At 35.0% G+C, this 23,990-nt stretch overlaps 1 protein-coding gene across 1 annotated transcript in view; it reads left to right on the top strand.

The window, feature by feature from the left end:
• NCAM2 (neural cell adhesion molecule 2) overlaps nucleotides 1–23,990 on the top strand; it is a 158,938-nt gene that overhangs the window by 110,655 nt on the left and 24,293 nt on the right. The window contains exons 14-15 of the mRNA XM_006756902.2: nucleotides 2,462–2,583; nucleotides 14,016–14,196. Of these exons, the coding sequence (XP_006756965.1) occupies nucleotides 2,462–2,583; nucleotides 14,016–14,196 (303 nt within the window). The remainder of the gene's footprint in view (nucleotides 1–2,461; nucleotides 2,584–14,015; nucleotides 14,197–23,990) is intronic.

Raw genomic sequence — 23,990 nt, 5'->3', positions numbered from 1 at the left:
GCTTGTTTGCAGGCGGGCCCCTCCCCCTTCAGGGTGGGGGTCCCTGCTGGGGTGCCTGGCCAGCCTGAGAGAGGGGCTGAGGGCTATTTTTATGCTGGCCACACCCCCTTCAGGGTGAGGGTCCCCACTGGGGTGCCTGGCCAGCCTGGGTGAGGGGCTAATGGCTGTTTGGAGGCTGGCCAAGCTCCCCAGCGGGGACCCTCACCCTATGAGGATATGGCCAGCCTGGGTGAGGGGATGAGGACTATTTGCAGGCTGGCCAAGCCCCCCATTAGGGACCCTCACCCCAGGAAGGTGCTTAGCCAGCCTGGGTTAGGGGCTGATGGCTGTTTTCAGGCTGGCCACACCCCCTTCAGGGTAGGGGTCCCCATTGGGGTGCCTGGCCAGCCTGGGTGCGGGGCTGAGGACTGTTTGCAGGCTGGCCACACTCCCTTCAGTGTGGGGGTCCCTGCAGGTATGCCTGTCCAGCCTTGGTGAGGGGCTGACGGCTGTTTGCCAGCTGGCTATGGCCCCAGGCAACCCAGGTTCTCAGACCCTCCTTGAGCGGCAGCCACAGGGGCTGGAAGCAGGTATCTGGGATTTATTTATCTTCTATAATTGAAATTTTGTGGCCTTGAGTGGAGCCCACAGCTTTTCAGAGCAGGTGGGAAGCTTGGCTTCCTCCATTGCCAGGGGCAACCCAAGCCTCCTGTTCACTCCAGGGCCGTGGTCACCGCCATCTTGGTTGGGTTTATTTGCATACTCTCTCCTGATTGGCTGGTGGTCTTGGCTTGTGGGTGTGGTGGAGGTATGGTCAATTTGCATGTTTCTCTTTTATTAGATAAGATTAGCATTACTTTTATATAAACATTTTGCTGTACTTGCTCATAGAAACCATTATTTTTAAAATATATTGATTTTACAGAGGAAGGGAGAGGAAGAGAGAGAGAGATAAAAATCAATGATGAGAGAGAATCGTTGATTGGCTACCTTCTGCATGTCCCACTGGGGATTAAGCCTGCAACCTGGGACTTGTGCCCTGATCTGTAATTGAATCATGGCCTACTGGTTCACATGTCAATATTGAACCACTGAGCTACACTGACTGGGCAGAAACTATTAGTTTAATTTCTCTCTAATGCAGTTTATACTTGTTTTGAACGTAGTTTTTTTTATTATTATTAAAGGAAGTAGCAATTGTAATGTAGTCATAAACTTGTCATACATTTTTAAATTATATATTTTAAAATATTTGTTACCATAATACAATTTCTGCTTTATAATTATCTCAAAATGCTATTATTAAAAGTAATAGTATTATGAATATATTAAATAAACTAGTACTATACAACCTGTAAATTATAAAATTCTATTAAAAATGATACAAAATCACCTGAGTATACCATGATTTTATACTATTTAGATTTTCCCAAAATCTCTTATACAAGTCTTTTTAAAAATCATTTTTACAGAAGTTTTATTCATTTGTCAAAAAACCACATTGTGTTGTTGTAGATCATGTCATATCATGATATCTGCATGCTAATTAAATTGGCTTTCATGAACAATAACTCTATAGTTCCTCAGTTTACTTTGTTTCTATATGGTTGTACTATAGGAGGCTATTTTCTTACTTATTTGTGTGCCAATACACCCAGTGGTCATATTACTTTAATGACCTGCTTTCTCACAGATAAATTGCACACCTGCTTCAGGTTATACATACTATATAAAGAAGTTTCTGGGGGGAAAACCACCTGTTTCCCAAGTTTGGAGACATACAATCCTCTACTCCATTCTGCTCAGTTTGTCTGTCTGGGCATTCCTTGCAGTAAAGCAGATAGGACAGGTTTGGGGAATCTGGCAACCTGAAGCATGCCCTCTACTAGGTGTTTAGTGTTTACACATTCATGTTCACACGCACATCCATAAGGAATGGGAGGAAACAGAGGCAGAAGAAACAAGTGCACACTCAGCAGATAATCCTGATTCCAAGTTGCCAAGCAGCCATGTCATTCTTCATATAAAAAAACTCTTACACTTCTATAGGTTCCTGTTCATATTCAAAATACTGCAAGCATGTGCATTATATAGCATCCTTATATGAAGAATGATATTATAAGTACATTCATAACTCTAGATTAGAAAAAAACATTGAAATACAGGTCTTTAGATTGGATAATACAAAATTTATTTATTTACAATTGTATCTATAAAAAATAATGCTCATGAAAGCAGTTAATTAATTGTTAAGGCATTACCTCTCCAGGTAGGGATATATACTATATATGCCTTTATATGTTTATATTAATAACTATAAAATATTTACAAACAAAATTTGCATGAATAAAATAAATGGGATTATACATTGTTCGTAATAGAAATCATGTCTCCACAGTACTATCCTCAGAGTATTAAAATGCAGTTTCCCTAGGTATCTGAGGTGTGTGAAAATATCAAGAATGTTGTCTTGCTTATTTAGGTGAGCCAAGTCCTCCATCCATACATGGGCAGCCAAGCAGTGGGAAGAGCTTTAAACTCAGTATCACCAAACAGGATGACGGAGGGGCCCCTATTTTGGAATACATTGTGAAGTATAGAAGTGTAAGTACCCCACTTATTGTCATGTTGTACAAAGTGTTTTCAAACTGCATTAAATTTGTACTGAGTTCACAGTGGTATCAGGAGTGAATGTATATTCAATAACAGTGATAAAATGGTACTCATAGGAATTTCAATGACAATTGTTTATTGCTTAAATTCATCATTATCGGTTACAAACATTTGCTTTTTCTGTTGTTGTTGTTAAACTCTAAGCATAGGCCATCAAAATAACCCCATGATTTTCATCTTGTGATTTTTACATATTTCTGAATTGAGACACCATTTTCCCTGTTTGTTTGTTTTTTTCCTGACAAGTGGCAGAATATGTTCACCCTCCATTCTGGCTGATATGAGTAACTTTAGGCTAAGCCCTCTTCTCAATTCATTGTTGTAGACAAGATTATTAGTAAATCGTACCTTAAATAAATCATACCAATCAGAATTTAGCAAAGAATAACCACACTGGACTTGAGGGAGTAAATATATTTTTAAATTTAATTAGCACAAGCTACTATGAGACTTTGGACAGCTAAGAGCCACTTTGGGACTTTATATATGTGTAAGAGGTGCAGCTGTCCGCTGATTGTCACATGATGAAGTGGTCTGGTGGACTTTGCCTCTTTGCCTTTAGACAAACATTATTCCGAAGGTCACTAAAGTGATTTCTCCTAACAATCTTGCCATAAGTACTGGTGTGTTTGTGTCTACTGTGGAATACATTAAAAATGAAACATTGAAATTAAATTTTGTAAGGTGTATTTACTGTTGTTTATGATTATCCTCATAATACAGTGCCAATTTCATATATAGGTTGACTGAACCTTTTTAGTGTATTACATTTTAGTAAATGGTATTTAAAAAAATGTCTCTTAATAGTATGTAGATGAATTTTAGATATGTTCCCATAAATTCACAATTGTCTAAATGATAATAGTATTGCTTCTACATTCACACATGCACGTTTAGAGGGGTAATGAAAAGAGGAATATGATTTTGAATAGCATCTTCAGTACTTAATTTTAGACATCACTTTGGTCTTTGAAATTTAAGATGAATACCCTTTTCCAGGACCCTTCTTTGTCTCTGGTTTCATGCTGGGAGTAAGGAACAGCTGTGTATGTCTTTTGGGTCCTGTGGGTCTGCTATGGAGGCTACACGAGTCTCCCCCAAAACCACTATGAGAGGCTCACTGGTCTCTCTGTGAATCTGACAGTGGCGTGCTACTCATGTCAAGTTTCTTGTCCATTCTTATTTGCCCATCGGGAAACTTTTTGGAGAGAGTGAATCTTTCTCTAAGGAACACTGGTCCGAACCAAATTTATGAACTGAACTGGGGAAGCAGATCTTCCCTTCCATGCCTATATTGCACCCGGAAGAATTTATGGTTCAAATACAGCAGGATGGTAAGATTTGTAAGGGAACCTAGGGAAATCCATGGGGAACACTGAAATGCAATGACTAGTAAAAATACGTTAACATATGCACTTTATTCATAACTTCTACCTGAAGCTAAAATTTATGCTTGACTTCTCCTTTCTAAAGAGTTAGTATTAGAAATAACACATATGTTATATTGAGCTCAACCAAAGTCATTGACTTTAATTGATGGTAGCAAGTACATATCATGTCTCATTTTATCTTTTCTTCATAGCCTTTAGTAGGGGTTTTTATTGAGAAAGTCTGCATGTATATTTTAGGAATGCTGTGACATGTTTTAGCGATTTTCTGTTTCTAGTTACCCAAAAGGAAAGCTCAGAAACTAATAAGAACGTGACTCCCCCCATAGTGTGCATCTTTCTCTAAATATTTGATAAACTTCAAGAGATAATATAGATTTACCTCAAAAAGCCATTGATATCTTATCTTCAGAAAGCGATCAATAATTTTTATACAGATTGTATTCCTAAAATCAACATATACTGTTTATCTGTTAGGAAATATATTTGTATTTTGGGGCATTAGGTAACAGAAAACATGTCATCCAGGGTTTAAACTCAGAAGATTTTCTTCCCTTCATATTAAACAAATTTATGTGCTAGACAATCCAGGCAGGGCTAGGAAAACATCCTAGCAATATAATCAGGCATCTACATAATTTTCCCTGATGTTCTCTCATTCTAAGCATGTTGACTCTTGTCTCATCTAGATTACCTTGTGTTCCCAAAACCACATCCAGCATGTGAGGTGAATGGAAAGAACAAAAGGGACAATAGGTTATTTAAGCTGAATTTGTCTTTTCTTTCAGCAATACGGTACAGGTTTTATAAAAACCCTATCCCACAGAATTAAATTATGTCTCATTGAATAGAATTACGTCACCTGATCACAACGTCAATGAAAGGTAGTTATACTTGGGAGTCGGGTCCTATAAATAATGGAGCCTGCCACATTGTTAATGTCATTTTCTTTATTATCCTAATGACTGTCTTTGTCTGCTTGGGCTGCCATAACAAAAGGCCACAGACTGGGTGGCTTAATCAACAGAAATCTATGTTTTCACAATTCTGGAAGATGAAATTCCAAGGTCAAAGTGTCTGCAGGTTTGGTTTCTCATAATGAAAATGATTGGCTGTATTTTTCAAACATGGGCATAATTTAATGATAATCAGTTACTACGTTAATCCTCCCAGAGCTCCTAGGATTTTAACAGGAAACACAATACTTTCTTTTACCTCAATTTTTAAATAAATTATTGTTGAAATGTTTTTAAAATTAATATCTTTTAAAATTACAATTTGCATACCCTATTATATTAGTTTCAGATATTAGTTGCATATATATATATAAACTCAAAATGGGTTATAGATTTAAATGTAACACCTGAAACCATAAACTCTTAGAATAAACATAGGCAATAAACTCTTTGACATTACTCTTAGCAATATTTTTTTGAATATGACTTCTCAGGCTAGGTCTGTGGTGGGCAAACTGCGGCTCACGAGCCACATGCGGCTCTTTGGCCCCTTGAGAGTCGGTGGGGTGACGGGAGACGCGGTGCAGGCAGGCCGGGGGATAGGCAGTGCGGGGGAGGTACATTGTCTTAAGGTATTCCTGAGGTCGACTCGACCTCTTCCAACTCTCCCATCCACACTCATCTATCTGAAACAAGTATACAAGACGAGTGAGGATGGGAGAGTTGGAAGGGGTCGACCTCAGCAAACATACCTCAATCAGATTGAGGATGATTTTAGCAAAGGCCAGCTTAGGAGCACCCTAATTAAGTTAATAACAATGTACCTACCTGTATAGTTTAATTTTTAAAAATTTGGCTCTCAAAAGAAATTTCAATCGTTGTACTGTTGATATTTGGCTCTGTTGACTAATGAGTTTGCCGACCACTGGGCTAGGGGAATAAAAGAAAAAGTAAACAAATGTAACTATATCAAACTACAGAATTTTTTCACAGCAAAGGAAACCATCAACAAAATAAAAGGGCAACTTCCTGAATAGAAGATAGTTACCAATGATACATCCACTAGGTGGTTAATATTCAAAATATACAGGGAAGTCACAGGTACACACACACACACACACACACACACACACACACACACACACACACACAAAATTAAAAATGGACAGAGGCCCTGAATAGACATTTCTCCAAAGAGGACATACAAAAGGCCAACATATATACTAAAAGATGCTCAATATGTCTATTGTCAGAGAAATGCACATTAAAACCACAGTGAGATACCACCTCACACCTTTCACAATGGCTAGCATCAATAAATCAACAGAGAAGTGTTGGTGAGGATGTGGAGAAAAGGGAACTCTCCTGCACTGTTGGTGGGAATGCAGATTGATTCAGCCACTGTGGGAAACAGAGTGAAGTTTCCTCAAAAAGTTAAAAATGGAACTGCCCTATGACTCAGTGATTCCACTGCTGGGTGTTTATCTGAAGAAATACGAAACACTAATTCAAAAAGATATATGCATCCCCACGATCATTGCAGCAAGATTTACAGTAGCCAAGATGTGGGAGCAGCCCAGTGCTCATCAATACACAATCAGATAGAAGCCATGGTACATACATACAGTGGAATACTAGTCAGCCATAAAAAAAAATGACACTTACCATTTGTGACAGCATAGATAGATCCAGTGGTTATTATGGTAAGGGAACACTGATTTTATAGTAGATGTTCACACTTCTCTGGCAAGATTTGTGAAAGTAATTTCTGCCCATTTTGTACTGCTAGAAAGTCATTTTTCACTCTTAGAGACTTAAAAATACTTTTATGATTGAACATAAAGTTGTATTTTTTTCAAGTTTCACAGGCAAACTGAACCTTACAGAATTTGGGTGACTTGGTGCGGATGGGGAATAGGTATCAGAATGTAAGACATTACACTCTAAACACAGTTTTAAAGTAGTAGGGGCTGAATTGAAATCTGCCTATGGAGGTTATTTCAGTGTGTTGGAGTAGAAGGCATTCCATTAAATGATACAGTAATGATAAAGTGAATGGAATGACTGCATTTGCAGGAACTAGGCAGTTGAGGTGAGGCAGGAGAGCAGTTGAGGGGAAAATATAATTTCCACCTATCACAGTTATTTTTCTAACCCACTCCCTTGTCCATCTCCTTCATCCTGCAAACATCATGCTCTGCAGGACCAACTGGAAATTCCATAATTCAATATTATATTAATGATTTTGGGAAAATTAATTTTTCCACATTTTCTATTTCAATGTATTACTTCTTTACATTGAAAAATTACATGTTCAAGATTTGTTGGCTAAACATTTATAGTGGCTTTAGCCTTGATATTTGCAATTGTTAAAGAAATAACTACTATTTCCAAATGATTCTTAACCATCTGATTTCTTTATATGACTCAAAGACAATTTATCTATTAGTTTATCAAACTGCATGAATTCCACAGTGGTGTAAAGTACACCTGAATAATTCAAAAAGGTTTTTACCCGTCTGTAATATATTTTTAATTGAATATGAACCAAACGAAGAAAGAAAATAGATAAGAAAACATCTTTATGGCCCTGCCTGAGTGCCTCGGTGGTTGAATGTTGACCTCTGAACCAGGAGGTCACGGTTCAATTCCCAGTCAGGGTTCATGCCTGGGTTGCGGGCTTGATCCCCATGTGGGGTGAGCAGGTGGCAGCCAATCAATGATTCTCTCTCATCGTTGATGTTTCTCTCTTTCTCTCCCCCTTCCTCTCTGAAATCAATAAAAAATTTAATAATAACCCACTTTTATAATTCTTATTTTATTGTGTTTTTTTTTACCGTACCTGTGCACAACACTTTATGTTTTATAATCTAAGAATAACAAAATTGAAACAATATATTCCTAAATATGAGTGTCGATTTCTAGGAGACACTGAATTAAACTGTTTAAACCTGTATTTTACTGGGAAAGGACAAGATTAATAATACCCTAACATAGAGAATGTATAATTGCCTATAGATTATGAATGTGGAAACACATCCTGTTATCCTGTCATAGACAGAGCACACAACTTTGTTCAGTACCCATTAAGAAGACAGAATTTATTAGAACAGAATTGGAGTAATGTAAAAGCAGAATTAGATGTCTCTCTAGAACCTTTGTGAAAATTAATGTCTCCAACAATAAGTTGGTAAGATTAAACCATATATGTGGAGGATAAAGACAAACTTATTACTATCATAATGTATATGGGAAAATAAGGTATTTTATGTGCAGAAATTTTATATCCACTTTGTATTATAGTGTCAGTATAACTCTATGTAATTTAGTAAATATTTTTCAACATTCTTCTATAAGTTTTTCATTGTTTTCTCTCTAATTTGATGATAGGTATGGGATCATAGCTATCACTTAGTGTTGACACATTACATAAGTTTCCTGAGCTAAGAAAGGCTGAAAGAAAATTGGAAACTTAAAATCAATTGTGAGGATGTACTTTAGGGACTATCAACACAGCTGTAGCGTATGATTCCACATCTTAATTGACCTTCTCAAGCTATTGGGAGTCAGAGTGTTTGTACTCAATGATCATGAGAAAAGAAAAGTAACTTTGAAAAGAGTATTAAAATAACGGATAAGGATGTGAGGGCGATCTGGCTGCAACATCTGTCACCCCATTGTTCACCAGGGTTGATTCGGCTGATCTGGCTGGCTAGGCGGGTGTCCCCTCCTCCCTCACCGATCCAAAAAAAGCCCCAAAAACACAAAAAACAAAATAGATAAGTAAACTTGAGTTTTTGTTGCTGAAAGAAGTTGTTTTCTAGTCATGTTTAGATGTGTACATTGAAATTTACTTAAAGCCATCTGATTAAGTTTCAAAATATTTCAAACACTTAATAGCTAGGGACATTAAAGAATCCTAAGCATTTTGGTAATTTATCTTTGCTGCAAGTGAAGAAGATAAGTTTTATTTATCCTATCAAGATTAATGAATCAATGAATAAATAAATTAGTCTATGTTGTATAATTAGAAATAGTAGTAACCATATTAATAAATATGAGAAATGGTGAAGCCAAGGGGGGAAAACTTGCACTGTGTAAATTGGTATGGGCTGTGAGAACACAGAAGATTATGAATAGGAAAAATTCAGTTTTTTCCTTTAATGAAGTATGTGTGTGGTAGAGACTAGCAAAAGATTTAAGGTCCACTTTATATTTTTTTTACATGGAATCAAGGCAATTTGAATCAGTTATGACCATAGGAAAAAGAGTATTGAATTTGAAACTACTAAAAACCTACAAATCTTACATCTTTCCAAATCACAGTGGAGTGGAGTGTGTGTGTGTGTGTGTGTGTGTGTGTGTGTGTGTGTTACCGCATCATTTTTCTTGGATTCAAAGTAGTACACAGAACTTTTGAGAATTCTGGGGCCTTCTGTAAGGTCACACCAGTAGTGAATATCTGAGCCATGCTACCAGGAAATCCAGGAACTAGGAACTCTCTTACATGGAAACAAAATTCTTAAATCATAACACAGGAGAGTCCCATGAACTTTAACATTCATCTAGTAGTGTGAGCTCACCTCCTCTGTTCTTCTCTCTTTTAATAATGATTCCCTTGTCATTTAAAATGATGTTGACCATTTATCCCATAAGGCTTTGGGGGAAAAAGTTAGTGGACTAAAAGCAATTAAGAAGCCCTCTATAAATAAGAATACCAAGACCTTTTCCACCTGTCCTCTGCTCTCTTCCTATCCCAATGATAATGAATTTTTTCCTATATGCTGACATTTTGTTTTCAGAAAAGAATTATTGAGTGCCCTTGATTGTCATATAGCCCCACTATCTATTATCTGACAAAGTGGATTGCTTAAGATAAGCTATATCAAAGCCAGGTGACCATTTTCCTTTCAGTAGCTGCCCTTCAACATTTAATTGGCTTATTAATAATGGCCCTATTCAGCAAATCATCTCATTAAGATACCTAGGGGAACATTTTGCAACTAGATTGTTTTAAATTGCTCCCTAGGCATTTAAATTCTGTAAATTAGGCACTCTACAAATGGCATAATTGAGATTTTGATGCCTAGGGGAGTTTTGGTAACACCCACTTTAATTTTTTTTCTTATTCCCTAGGAATAGCAATTAGGGGATTAAAAAGCCCCCTTGTCTAATGTTGAACGGGAAATAAAATTGTTTTAAATTGGGGAAAATATTAGAACTTTCTCTGGTTCCTTACATCAGTTCAAACTATCTAAAATGATGAGGGGCTTTTAATGTATCATGCTGGGAGCTTCAACAATTAAGAGTTAAATGATGGGTAATTTAGAAGAGATTGTCTATGTGTCTTGTGCTTATCAGGAAGTTTCACCTCAAATGATCAGTTCTCGCCGGGCGTGGCTCAGTGGTTGAGCATTAACCTATGGACCAGAAGGTCACAGTTCCGTTACTGGTCAGGTCACATGCCTGGGTTGTGGGCTTGATCCTTAGTGTGAGGCGTGCAGGAGGCAGCCAATAAATGAATCTCTCTCATCATTGATGCTTCTCTCGCTTCCTTTCCCTTCCTCTCTGAAATCAATATATATATTTATATATAAAGGTCAGTTCTCAGAAACATTATTTATGGAAGATTACCTATCCATCCCTCTTTAGAATAAATCCTATCCTGGGTTGTCACAGATCTCAGCTGTGGCTTATATTTTTTCACTCTTTCACCCACATCTCCACTCAGATTCAAAGCAAAACTCAACTCTGAACTTCCACAGAAATATTTGCTCTCACCCAGAACTTCACACTTACATAGAGTTTATTGAATTACGGGGGAGTGGGAAAGTCTGAAGTGGCAGCTCTCCACCCCTTTTCTGTAGCCCTAGTCCTTATCTAACCCTTTGTTCTTCTTGCTCCTCATCCCCCCTTCCTGTATCTATGTATATACAATATATAACATATCAAATAATTGCATGCTATATGTATTTTTGTGTTTATATATATGCTAAATATTCCTATGTCTACAAAATATATTATTTCATCTATTATCTAAAATTACTTTTTGGATGGAAGATTTTTTAAGCTTTTGGTTGTTGGTCAATAGCTATGAACATTTTTTCACATTTACTTTAAAAAGGTGATACAGTCTCAGTTTTTACATCTCCCAGTGGTTGTGCATCCTCCTGAGGTTTTCTAGCCTTGTGCTTATTCTTGGATCTAACCCTCTAGGAAGGAATCACATCTTCTTTTCATTAATTAGCTTAGGGCGAATGAAAAGAAGAACAGCACTGGACATGGAGTTTGTTCTGCTAAGCATATAAGCCAGTCAGGGAAAGACAAATACCGTATGATCTCACTTATATGTGGAATCTAATGAGCAAAATAAACTGACAAACAAAATAGAACTAGAGGCAGAGATATGGCGGTCAGAGGGAAGGGGTGTGGGAGGGTCTGGCTAAAAGAAGGTGAAAAGATTAGACGAAAGACATGAATAGCCTGTGGACACAGACAACAGTGTGGTGAAGGCCAGGGGAGGAAGGGAAGGGGCTGGGTGAAGGTGGGTAAGGGGGGGATAGGGGAAATCTATAATAGTGTCAACAATCTATATATATAAAAGCCTAAGCGACCAGCCAACTGGCTGACCAGCCTACCAGCCAACTGGTAGCTATGATGCACAATGACCACCAGGGGGAAGACACTCAATGCACAGGCATGGAAACATGGAACAGACTGATGAGTCTCAGAGGGAAGGACAGAGGAGGGAGAGCAGGAAGAGATTAACCAAAGATCTTATATGCATACTAGAGGCCTGCTGCACAGATTCGTGCACCAGTGGGGTCCCTCGGGCTGGCCCACAGGGATCGGGCTGAAACCAGCACTCTGACATCCCCCAAGGGGCCCCGGGTTGTGAGAGGGTGCAGGCCAGGCCCAGGGATCCCACTGGTGTACAAATCCATGTACCAGGCCTCTAGTAAAAAAATAATAGCACTGGAGTTTATTTCTAATAAGGACGCCGTCTCTTCCTTCTACGGAGACAGTCCTGACTCCTGCGCTCTATAGGCCTTTTTGTTACATGCTTCTAAAGTACCCTCTGTTTTTTCTAAGAGCTTATTTTTTCTGTTCTGGTTTGTAAACTCCAAGATGAGGGCATTGCACATGTCTTACTCACTATTGTGCTCAGAGGTCTAGAACATACTCTCTAGGGGCTGAAAGAATAATTGATGAAGAAAGGGGATAGTGGGGAAATGGTGGCTGTTTGGTATAGCTGACCTAAGCATTTCAAATGCACACCTAGGTTCCTGCCTTAACTTTACTAATCATTTAGTGACTTAGGCAAGTTAACATTTCTGGCCCAAATTGTTTCAGTTTTCTAATAGATTTTTCAGGAAGAGCCCATGGACACCGACAACAGTGTGCTGAAGGCCAGGGGAGCAGGCCTCATAACACCTTATAACACTAAATATTGGACAGTGTCCAGCCTAACAAATTCATCTGTTTGTCAGTTTCAGAAAGCAAGGAAAATGCTTCCTGTTAAGATGATAACTTTAAGTACTTATCTGAAGCCCATGGCTTCATTAGGAGTGTTAAAATCTTCAGGTTAAGAAAAAATAACAAAAACAAGTCCAAACACTTTCCTTTGTAATAAAAGTGCATGTAACAAAAAATAATTAGGAAAAAAATAATAGTACTGTATCCAAACTACAATGTATGTTCATCTTCTTTTGAAGGACACTTTATGTTGATAGTATCACCAATTTAATGCAATCACAAATCAAACCTCCAATATTTTATTTTAAACAATACATTTTCTGTTTTAAACATAAATGCAAAAACATCGTTATTCCTTATAGTCCAAAAACATTGTAAAATATTAGCTCAACATAAAGTAATGCTTAGCTGAGCTCTAAGGTTAAAAAGATTGAACTATCTATCTATCTCTAGGACCAGGCTACAATTTATCTATAATTAGCCCTCTGGGAAATTGAGATTTGCAATTGCAGAGAAAAATTATTAGATACATGACTCCACAGAGAATACTATTTCATTTCCATATAGTTATTATGGAAATAGTTTTTCCTTAAAAATAGCTGTCATTTATTAAGTAATTAGGAAACCTAAGGTCTTGGAATACACAATTTAATCGCTTTTTCTCATTGCTCCCTCACACAAGCCCACAGGGCAGCTGCAGTCATCGTTTCTGTAATAGAGAAAGGGAAACAGGGCAGAGAGGTTGAGGAAGTTGCCTGTGTTTAAATGGTTAACAGCATGGCTGAATGTTCGCACTATTTAAGATAGTTTCATTCATAAAAATATGTTGATTTATTTTTCTATGTTAATTGCAGTCACAGTATTTTTTAATAAAATGTAATTCAAATATTATATGATTTAAAACATTTATTTTAGAAAAGAGATAGGATTTAAGTGTAGAATTCAAGAATGGGATAACATTTTTTTATTTTTATGCTAATAACCTCTTTAAAAATAATTTTCTTACATGTTGTTTCATTATAAATCGAAAATATTATAGTAATAAAAATCCTGTGGTAATTTAAATCTATAAAAATACTCAAACTAATTTCCAAGACATTTTATCACCCCCCCCCCCACCACACACACACACACACAAAGTAAACAGTACTCTCAGGCAATTACTTTAATGGGCATATTAGGCTCTTTCTATGTATCATATTTCATTTTTCCCGTTCACATGATTATTAATAATCAACAAAGTGGACAGATAGCAAACTGATAGATTTGATATTTTTTAAAATCTTAATGGAAGTAAATTATCATCTGCTAATTATGAAATTGTCACTATTTGGCTGATATATAAACTTAACATTTTTATAGAAAAGTCTTACTATAGAAATATTAAGTTCGTTGAATATAGCAACTTCATTTATCCCCGTGGATGAGAAAATTTCTTTTCTTGATATTAATAAAACCACCATTTCCATCTCAAGATAATTTTTTTAAATTCTCAATTTTAGTGTGTGGGTATTTACAAAATCGATTTTTATTGCCTTTACAGAAAGATAAAGAAGACCAGTGGCTAGAGAAAAAAGTGCAGGGAAATAAAGACCATATTATTTTGGAGCATCTACAGTGGACAATGGGGTATGAGGTTCAAATTACAGCGGCCAACCGATTGGGATATTCTGAACCGACAGTCTATGAGTTCAGCATGCCACCAAAGCCCAACATTATTAAAGGTAAGCAACACTATATGCTTTCTTAGGCTGAAAATAAACATGATATCATCTTTTTTTTTTTTAAATATATTTTTATTGATTTTTTACAGAGAGGAAGGGAGAGAGATAGAGAGTTAGAAACATCGATGAGAGAGAGACATCGATCAGCTGCCTCTTGCACATCTACTGGGGATGTGCCCGCAACCCAGGTACATGCCCTTGACCGGAATCGAACCTGGGACCTTTCAGTCCGCAGGCTGACGCTCTATCCACTGAGCCAAACCGGTTTCGGCAACATGATATCATCTTTATAATCCCTCTGCATTGTTTCTTATTCTTGAAAACATAATTTTTATAAAAAGAAGTACCAACTGTAAGTCCCAGTAATGATTAGTGTGACATGTCTTACTCAAGGGTCCTCAATCACTCTTGCTATGGTGAGTTGGTTAATTTATAAATATATTTTGGTAACTTTAATGGTTAACATGGTGGAGGAAGAATGAGCAGAGGGCAAGGATGGGAGGTCAAAGGGACTGTTGAATATAACATGAAACATTTCTGTTGAGATCAGAATCTCCTTTGCAAAGGAGACAACTTCTCTGCCAAACACATGGAGTCTAGTCCTCCACTTCTGGGAAGATGTGGCCAAAAATAATGACTACCCCTTCCATGCCTGACCAAGCAGGTTGATTTTGGAAACATAATCTCAGTTACACAGTGAGGCAGAAACACCCACAGACAGAGTCTCAGAAAGAAATGTGGCTAGTGTTTCACGGAGATGCCCAACATGGCAGGACACTGTGCACAGCACACGGGTGGGTTCTATCTCTCTTAGGTAGCATTGCTTATGTCACCCTGTGCCAGTGCTATTATCAGAATCCATGGCAGGGATATGAAAATATTTCTCAGATGCATGAGAGATAAAGATGCAAGATTTTTTTTTTTAATCTTGATTTGTAGACATGTTTAACTGTTAGTGAGTTGTCATATTGGACGTATTTTAACATTTATTGCATCTTTAAATATCATATTTAATATTTACTGGTAATTTTCATACATATGTATAAATATATGTATTCTTTATATATACATAGAGAGCTGAGAGCAGCATATTCATAGGCATGGCTTAATTAAGTCATATTATAATTGAGTATCAGTATTGTTACATAACACTCTTAGACTGGAAAAAATAAAATTTGTCAGTTCATTTATGCTACTTAACCCTCTTATAATTTATAATTTCAAATTGATATTAATCTTATTATTATGATTTTGTGATGTCCACCAGCTTTGTAAAGTTGAGAGCAGCTTTATAATTAATCTTTCTATTGAAAAGTAATTAGTTATATGGTTTAAAAATAATTGATATTATGTCTTTCTATTGTTTATATTAATTCATAAGTGCTTCCTATTATAATTTGAAATTGGGATGCTGGGAGCACCAGAAATTGTATGGTTATCTCATATTGTAATGGCATTTTAAAAGTACGTCTGCATGTATTATCTCATTTTAATCTGAGTTTAACAATGAAGAGTTATCCTTATTTTACCGGAATAATTTTGAGGAGTTAAAGGATCTGTTCAAATCAGAGCTACTTTAAGTCATATGACAAATCTAATGCCCTTTTAAATGGCTCACCTAAATAAGAAGAATGGTTGAATGTACTTTCAAGGTCATTGCCCCTGTGGGTTTGAAACATCAATAATGGCCTCTAAAATGATAATTTGTTATGTTGCTAGTAATTGTCCACTATGCAGATATCAAGAATCTGATATAATGTGATTCTCTATGTGAGTCAGCAAGGGAGATTGAGAGAACGTACTCCATCCTCCTAAATCTTTAATATGTTTAAAGGAAATAATTATTTTATCAGGGTAAAAATTAATGTTTTATGATAAAGTCAACATTTTAATAACATTTTATAGATAAAAACACAAACTGAAATTATCAATTTCAGGCAGGTTACTTTATGTTATACTCTCAGAGACCCAACTATTTTTATAAAAAAAATAGTTAATGAAAATTAACATTAGGTATAGACAAAAAGGTAGTTAATAAATAAAGTGTATGTAAAGGCACAAAAATAGGTAAGGTATTCTATGATACATTTACTATCAAAGCACTTTTTGTGTGTTTGTTTCAATTTCAAAGAATCTTGTGGGCAGTACCAACAAAGAAAATGGACAGCATTCTGGTTTATAGTTTCAGTTTTGCTCTTGTCACTTAACTTTCTTGATACATTTTCTCATATTTAAGCTAGTTTCTTCTGGCTCTACAACGTTAAGATTCATTGATTCATTCATTCATTCCAATTACTTAATGGGGTCTTGCTTTGTAACAAGTACTGAGATGAGTATAAGAATAATCTGTGAATACAGAACTGGCCCCTGCCTACAAAGGCTTTACAATCTAGTAGGGAAGATAGATATTAAATAAAATTTAGAATAACCACCAAGTAAGTACAGCTAAGAGCTGTGCTGATGCAGTGTGATGCCTTGAGGGGGTTTGACTAGGGCACCTAACATATGCAGGTAGGGCGGGGATTAGGGAAAGGTTCCCTTAGAAAATGACTGACCCAAAAAATCTTGTAGAGAATAAAGCTTCCAGGGAAAGTGTTTTATATGGAAGAGATCTCCAAGAGAAGGAAGAAATTGATCTGCTTTAGGAACTAGAAAAAGCATGGCAGGAGGAGAACCTGGAGGTGTGTGAATAAAGACAAGGATAGAGAAGAACCTGCAACCCAGGAAATCCAAGGTTTTCTATAACGACATAAATTATTTTAAAGCAACTCCACAGACCAGTAACTTGAGACAGGAAAGTTATATGAATAGATAGACATTATAAACAGATTAATCTTGCTCATATGGGTAAAAGCAATATAGGTGAACAGCAATACTTGAAAAATGAAAGTATTAGGAGTAGAAAAATAAAACAATGAATAAATCCCAGACACACTGTAGATGTAGACTAACCCTGCTGTGTAACAAATCAGATTCAGTAGGCACTGCTGATTTTTAGTGTCTTGCTTGGGGAATTGGGCCATTCTTAGCATCATGTCTGAGGACAAAGAATTTGGGATTTGGAGAATGAAGATTAACGTAAAATTAGCTTGGTATGCCTTAAGTTTTCACTGCCAAGTAGTAGTTAGCTAAGTGTGTATGGAGATGAAAAGATCCATGCTTTGGAAACGTATACTACAATGCTGTCAATTTTACCAGGGGAATGGAATTTAAAGCCTGGGTGAGGTTAAAACCAAACACAGTAATGCCCATGAAAAGGAATTTATGTCTGCGATACGTATAGATGTTTCCCCTGGCATCTAGAAAGGCGACTGGCACAGCATATATGTTCAAGGAGTGCCTCTGGAGATTCCGAAGGACAGAGGGTTAAGAACTGCATCCTAAGAAACCATAATAGTATACAGGAAGAGGAAACGACAGGACCACCCCTCCCATGAGACTAAGATAGAATTCCTGCAATGACACAAGAGTAGTATCCTGGAAGTTAACTTAGAGTCACATTTCAAGAAGAAAAGATATAAATCACATTTGACAATTCAAATTCTGCCGAGAGGTCAATTACAGTTAATAAAATATGAATTGTCCTTACCACATCCAGCTTTGCTGGAGTTGTTGGGAAATAAAGGAGGAATATTCTCGGGATCGTGTGTGAGGTTAGAACAAGGGGACGCCGCGTTTATTTAGTGTTTTCAAGAAGCTTTGCTGTGAAGGTGAGCAGAGAAAATAACAACAGCCGCGTTATAAGAATTTTTATGATGACAAACAAACTAGAGCATGTCTCACAGCTGAGCAACAGACAATGCCGTCCAGAAGTCGGCACACAGATGTGCAGACAAAGATATCTGAGAGGGTAGGAGCTAGAATTCATCCCCACTCAATTGTGCAACTGACACAAAGCCAGAGCAGCTTAATGGAAATTGGGGGGAAATAAAATATTTTTTTCTACAAAAATGTCTCAAAATAATGTCTAATTTACTATGACTGAATCCACTGACTGCTCAGGGCTCATGGAAAGCCTCACCAAAGACATGTCCTTACAGTGCAAGAATTGTTTGATTTTGTTCTAGAAGATTTCTTGAAGCAAGGTTAAAGTTTGTGATGCATTATGGTGAATTTGGAAGTCTTTACACCCAAAATATTCTAGGGAGTTAAATTATGTATTGGCAAAATAAGGAAAATTATTTTATATACTTTCATATAATTACTCTTATACTATATATGATTTCTTATATTATTTTAAGTAAATATGCTAAATGTATACCCATATATAAAATAAGTTATCTATAATAAACTAGCAGGTCTTGAGTGTTTTTATTTAATTTTACACAATATGGAGTTCAGAAGTTAACTTTTTTTTGTTTGTTTTGTTTACTTCTATGGTTTTGTTTTTATTATATAGCATGCATTGTAGACTGTCCAAATGAAGATGGGAGGTGGATTGGGGGGATGAGTGGAAAATGTGAAGGGATTAAGAAGTAGAAATTGGTTGTTACAGAATAGTCATAAGATGTAAAGTACAGCATAGGGAATATAGTCAGTAATATTCTTAGACCAATGTATGGTGTCATATGGGTGCAAGATTTATTACGGTGGTCACTTAGTAAAAAATATGATGTCTAATTACTGGGATATATACCTAAAAATAATATAATAGTGTATATAAACTGTAATTGAAATATAAAAAATTATTTAAAATTTTAAAAAACTTTACTTATATGCATTCAGATATATTTAACTTTTTATAAGCAATAGACTAAATCTAGAGTCGATTTATTTCTTGGTCTGAAGGACTATTTTTTGAAAATATAGTAGTCTCACCTTCATATATTCTATTGATAATAATGATATATATATATGTATATATATATATATTAGTTTATACTACATTTCTTTGTAGTATATGATTCTGATTTAAAAAGTATTTTGTAATTAACAATATTTTCTCACTTTTACTATTTAAAGTTGTGTTTATTTTGAAAGATATGTTTCTTGATTTATGTAGATAGTGTGCAAATTCACAGTTACGTTCCCTTTTGAAATATTCAAGCATAATTCCACCTCATTTTATTTTAAAAAATATGAGAATATTGGATAATTGTGACAAATTTATTCTTATAAAAATGATTACAAAACTAGATTATAAAAAATTATTTAGAACTAGAGTCTGGCAAATGGCATTTATTGATTTGTTATGTAATTTTGATGACTAAAAATACTGCCTCTTGGTGGCTTGAATATACTCTTTTTTAAAATATCCTTGGAAATAAATATATTTTGAAACCATTTTTATCATTTATTTTAACTTACACACATTTTATCATTGCTTTTGACCTAAACAATATTTAAATCATTAGTTTTAACCAAATAATATTGGTATCTTTTAATAATCACTTACTTTCTCTTCTCTTGTTGCTATGATTGAAGAAATGTCCAATTTTAACATTGAGTATCAATATAATTTGGTGACAAATGGCTTCATTCATGTATTCTTAAGATCCAATGGTAAAATGATTCTATCATGTGAAATCAAGCATGAGGGTTAACAAACTCACAAATAAATTATATAAATAATCACCAATAAATAAATTGCTAAAATTTTTCAGTTAATTTGTATTTATTTTCTGGGCTTTTTGACCATACTTCTGACTATACATTATTTTGATGATATTCTCTCTAGTTCCACACAAATCTAGTATATACTTTCATCTCTGAATAACTCAACATGAACAAGAAAACACAATATTCAAGGGCATGGCAATTACTAAAATGTTTTCTTTAGGTTTAATCTATTATTACAATATAAATTAGGGAAATTTCAATACGGTGATGGAATTGAATTCAATTATTTGGGAAAAACATCATTTTAACTATATGGGAAATCTCAGTCAATTCTAAATATAAATTCTACATGCAAAATAATATTTCTTTGGTTTAGCACATAATGAAAAAGTAAGTCTATAAATTATTTTTATAATCTTTGGTTCTTAAAATTATTTTTCATGAAGTACAGTGACATATGTCTAACGTGTGCCTGTGGTCAGTTGAATTAATGCTTCTTGATTCTATTCTTATTACAAATTTGCATTGTGTAAATATGTAAATTTTACTTATTTCTTGGTAGTTTATTTATTATTAATAATAATATTACTTTTATTCAAAGAATGTCTTATAAGAAATTATGGTAGCAAAAAATTATCAGTAAACATTGCAGAATTTGCTTAGCTCATATTTAAAGCAGCTGTTTGAATTTTCCAGGAGCACAATGGAGTGATTGGTGATTTTTCTCCCATAAATCATATATTCATTATAGAATAATTAAGATGTTCACATTTAAACAATCAATGATAGAACCAATATCTAAGTTATATGAAATAAAAATTATTAATATTGACCCTTGGCTATATTTTTAATATATGGCAACTATTTAGAAATGTTTTATACAAGATTTTTACTATTTTTTGTCTTATATCAAAATAATTGGCAATGGCATTGTGGAAATCTTGCATTAATTATTTTCTCTTTTTTTCTTTCCTACTGTCACTTTTTTTCTTTTCCTTTCTTTTCATGTTTTTAACTCTACTTTTTCCCTTAATTATTTTATTCTTATTCTATTTTCAAAAAAATTATTTCATTGTGCAGATAAATGCTGTGAAGCGAATAAAGGCGAAAATGGAAGCCAGTCATGGCAGCTGAATGCTGCTGGGTTTTCTTTCATGATAGCCATAAGTTTGTCTTGCATGTTTTAATGTTATTGTCATAGCATAAGATATTTCCTTTTATAACCTGCAATTTATAAGGCTGATCTAAAATTATAATAAAAGATTTTCTAAGTTCCAATTAATTATATATGTATATTCACCCATAAACAATTCGCTTTATTTTCCTTCCCCAAATTGTCAACCTATAAAATAGATCATTTGTCAGAAATTCACAAAGTTGAATCAGGATTGTTTCTTTCAGATATCAGTTCACTGAACAACTTGCTTCATTTGAAAGTTTTCTTTAATTTCTACAGTTGACCTGTTAAATAAACATCATGTCATTTTTACTTGGAATTTAGGCATTTGCTACATCTAATCTTTCTTCATTCGGTTATTTTGCAAATATAACTCAATTTCTATGGACATACATTGTATAGTTATTCTATTATATAGAATGGTAGATCTTTTACATTGATTTTAATTGTCATTTTTTAAAATGTAAGCTTTCTACTTAAAGAACATTTCTAACATATAAATCATAGCCCTGATCATTTTTATTATATTAGATACATATCTCTATTGTGCTGCCTCTTCTAATTGATCTTAAATTTCATAAGGAATAAACATGAAACACAGTTTCTTCTTTTGAAGTTGAACACTAATGAGACAAATCCAGATGTTTTTTTTTAGTAAATGAAAATATCTCTATGCAATTGCCCCACAGTCAATGATAAATTAAATGTGAATACGTTTAAATGGCACCCTGTCCAGTTGACTTGGATTGTGTTTTGAGCTGCCATCAAATTGATGTTCTAACAATATATATACCTATTTATTACATCTCCTGAACATCTAAGAGTCAATCACTTTGCAAGGCTCAGAGAGAGAAGTCATATGTTAGCTATTGCTTTCGAGAAGATGAAATTAAGATAAAAAGGTGTTACTAGATTCCACCTTTTAAGGGAAGCTGGGTTTGAGGGAGTCGTATGAGTAATGATTTTCTTTTCTTTTTTTCTTTTTCTTTCATTATAAAATGAGAAAAGGATATTCTGTGTTTTTCACTGGCAACTAACCTTAGCAAATAATTCTTTCTTTAAAAAATATATTTTGTAATTTATTTCAGAGAGGAAAGGCGAGGGAGAGAGAGAGAGAAACATAAATGATGAGAGAGAATCATTGATTGGTCAGCTGCCTCCTACATGTCCCCTCTTGGAGGTCCAGCCCACAACCTGGGCATGTGCCCTGATCTGGAATCAAACAGTCACCTCCTGGTTCATAGGTTGAGGCTCAACTACGGAGCCACACTCAGTGGGTAGCAAGTGATTCTTACTACTATTCAGGCAATTAGGAAGCAGTCAGATTTACATATATTCACAAGAGTGACCATAACTCACACGGTAAATTGAATTATTGGGTCTGGGATTTGAGGTTCATTCACCAAAAACTACTTTGTTGCGTGAAAGTATTCTCTGTTTCTTTTTTTTAACTTTATTTTTATTGTTGACACTGTTATGGATGTCCCCAAGTCTAAGGCTAGACTTGCCTTCATTAGTCTGTTCTCTTTAATTTATCTTTTTTATACTCATTGCTATCCACTGCTGGTTTTTCTTCTGAACAACAACAGAAGACCTATCCACAGATTAAACATACTTCTGCTTCCCTCCTTTTTCCCCTGCTAAGTAAAAAGGAAATCCCAATTTGTGCATTTTGGGAATCTAACCTATTTTTTCAATCATGTTCTGGTTTTTTATTTTTATTTATTTTTATTTTTTGTTAATCCTCACCCGAGGATATTTTTCCATTGATTTTTAAGGAGAGAGGGAAAGATAGACAAAAACATTGATGTGAGAGAAACACATCGATTGGTTGCCTCCTGCATGAGCCCCGACCAAGGCCGGGCCTGGGAGGAACCTGCCACCAAGGTGTGTGCACTGGACCAGAATGGAACCTGGGACCTTTTGGTCTGCAGGCCGATGCTATATCCACTGAGCCAAACCAGTTAGGGCAGTAATGTTCTGTGTTTAAATCAGCATAGACAATGTTTACTATAGAACTAAACATAACTGCAATTATATTCCAGGATGTCTGAGTTTGGATAAGATATGTAGATATGTTTATTACAAATGTATAGAAAGTACTTGCAAAACAAAGAGTTTTAAAAAATACTTACAGGAATTTTTTTTTTTCATTCATCATAACCTGCCTGGATCTTTCCAATATGTTAAAAATATTCCAACAAGAAAGTCTTGCAGAAATTCTCTTGACTTAGCATATAGTATAAAACACTTTTGTGGAGAACATGGAATACTAGTATGTTCTCTAATTCAAGGTCACTGAGAGTGATATGAAGAACACTCAGACAGGTACAGGACACCTAGACTGACATTTTGACAATTCAGAGAAGAACCTAAAATTAAAATTCTATCCTAGTAGAATTATTTCCATTTTAGTGAGCTGTTCATTTTGATTTTAAACATCTAAGTATACATCAAGTTGTTAATCCTGAAATTAATAAGCAGTCTATCATTTGGCCAAATTTTATTCTTAGATGAACAGTTATTTTACAGCTCTGAGATATGCATAAAATCTTAAAAAATATTATCAGACATCTCAAAGTACTAGGTTCTGTGCTTTGCTTTCTATAAGAAATTGAAAAGCACAAAACTATAAACAATGCAGCTATTGCATTTCAATAAATGAGGCAGTAGAGATTGTAAATAACCTTCTTTGATTATAAAAAAAAATCTTAATGTGTGTGTTGCTAAATTATTTTTTATTATCTGAGATCTAATTTTATTATATGTATCCATAAAATCTAACTGACAGTTCTTCTTGGTTAACTACTATCTGTCTATAGTTTATAGTTCTAAGTAAATAAATGCGATTATTTGGTAAGCAACACATAAAAATTCAACTTATTTTAAGTCTCTCTACAGTATCATTCAATGATTTTTTTATCTAATGGATTCTTAAATAAAATTTTGTGTCTGAAATGTTCAAATATGAACTATGTATAAGGTGAATTTTGTGTTAATTATTATATATAACCATAAATATGTGCCTACATCAATTGAGATTATATAATATATATAT

Source organism: Myotis davidii, unplaced genomic scaffold (assembly GCF_000327345.1).
Source record: "Myotis davidii unplaced genomic scaffold, ASM32734v1 scaffold2034, whole genome shotgun sequence".
NCBI classification, from domain to species: domain Eukaryota; kingdom Metazoa; phylum Chordata; class Mammalia; order Chiroptera; family Vespertilionidae; genus Myotis; species Myotis davidii.
This window is presented reverse-complemented; position numbering and strand designations above follow the sequence as displayed.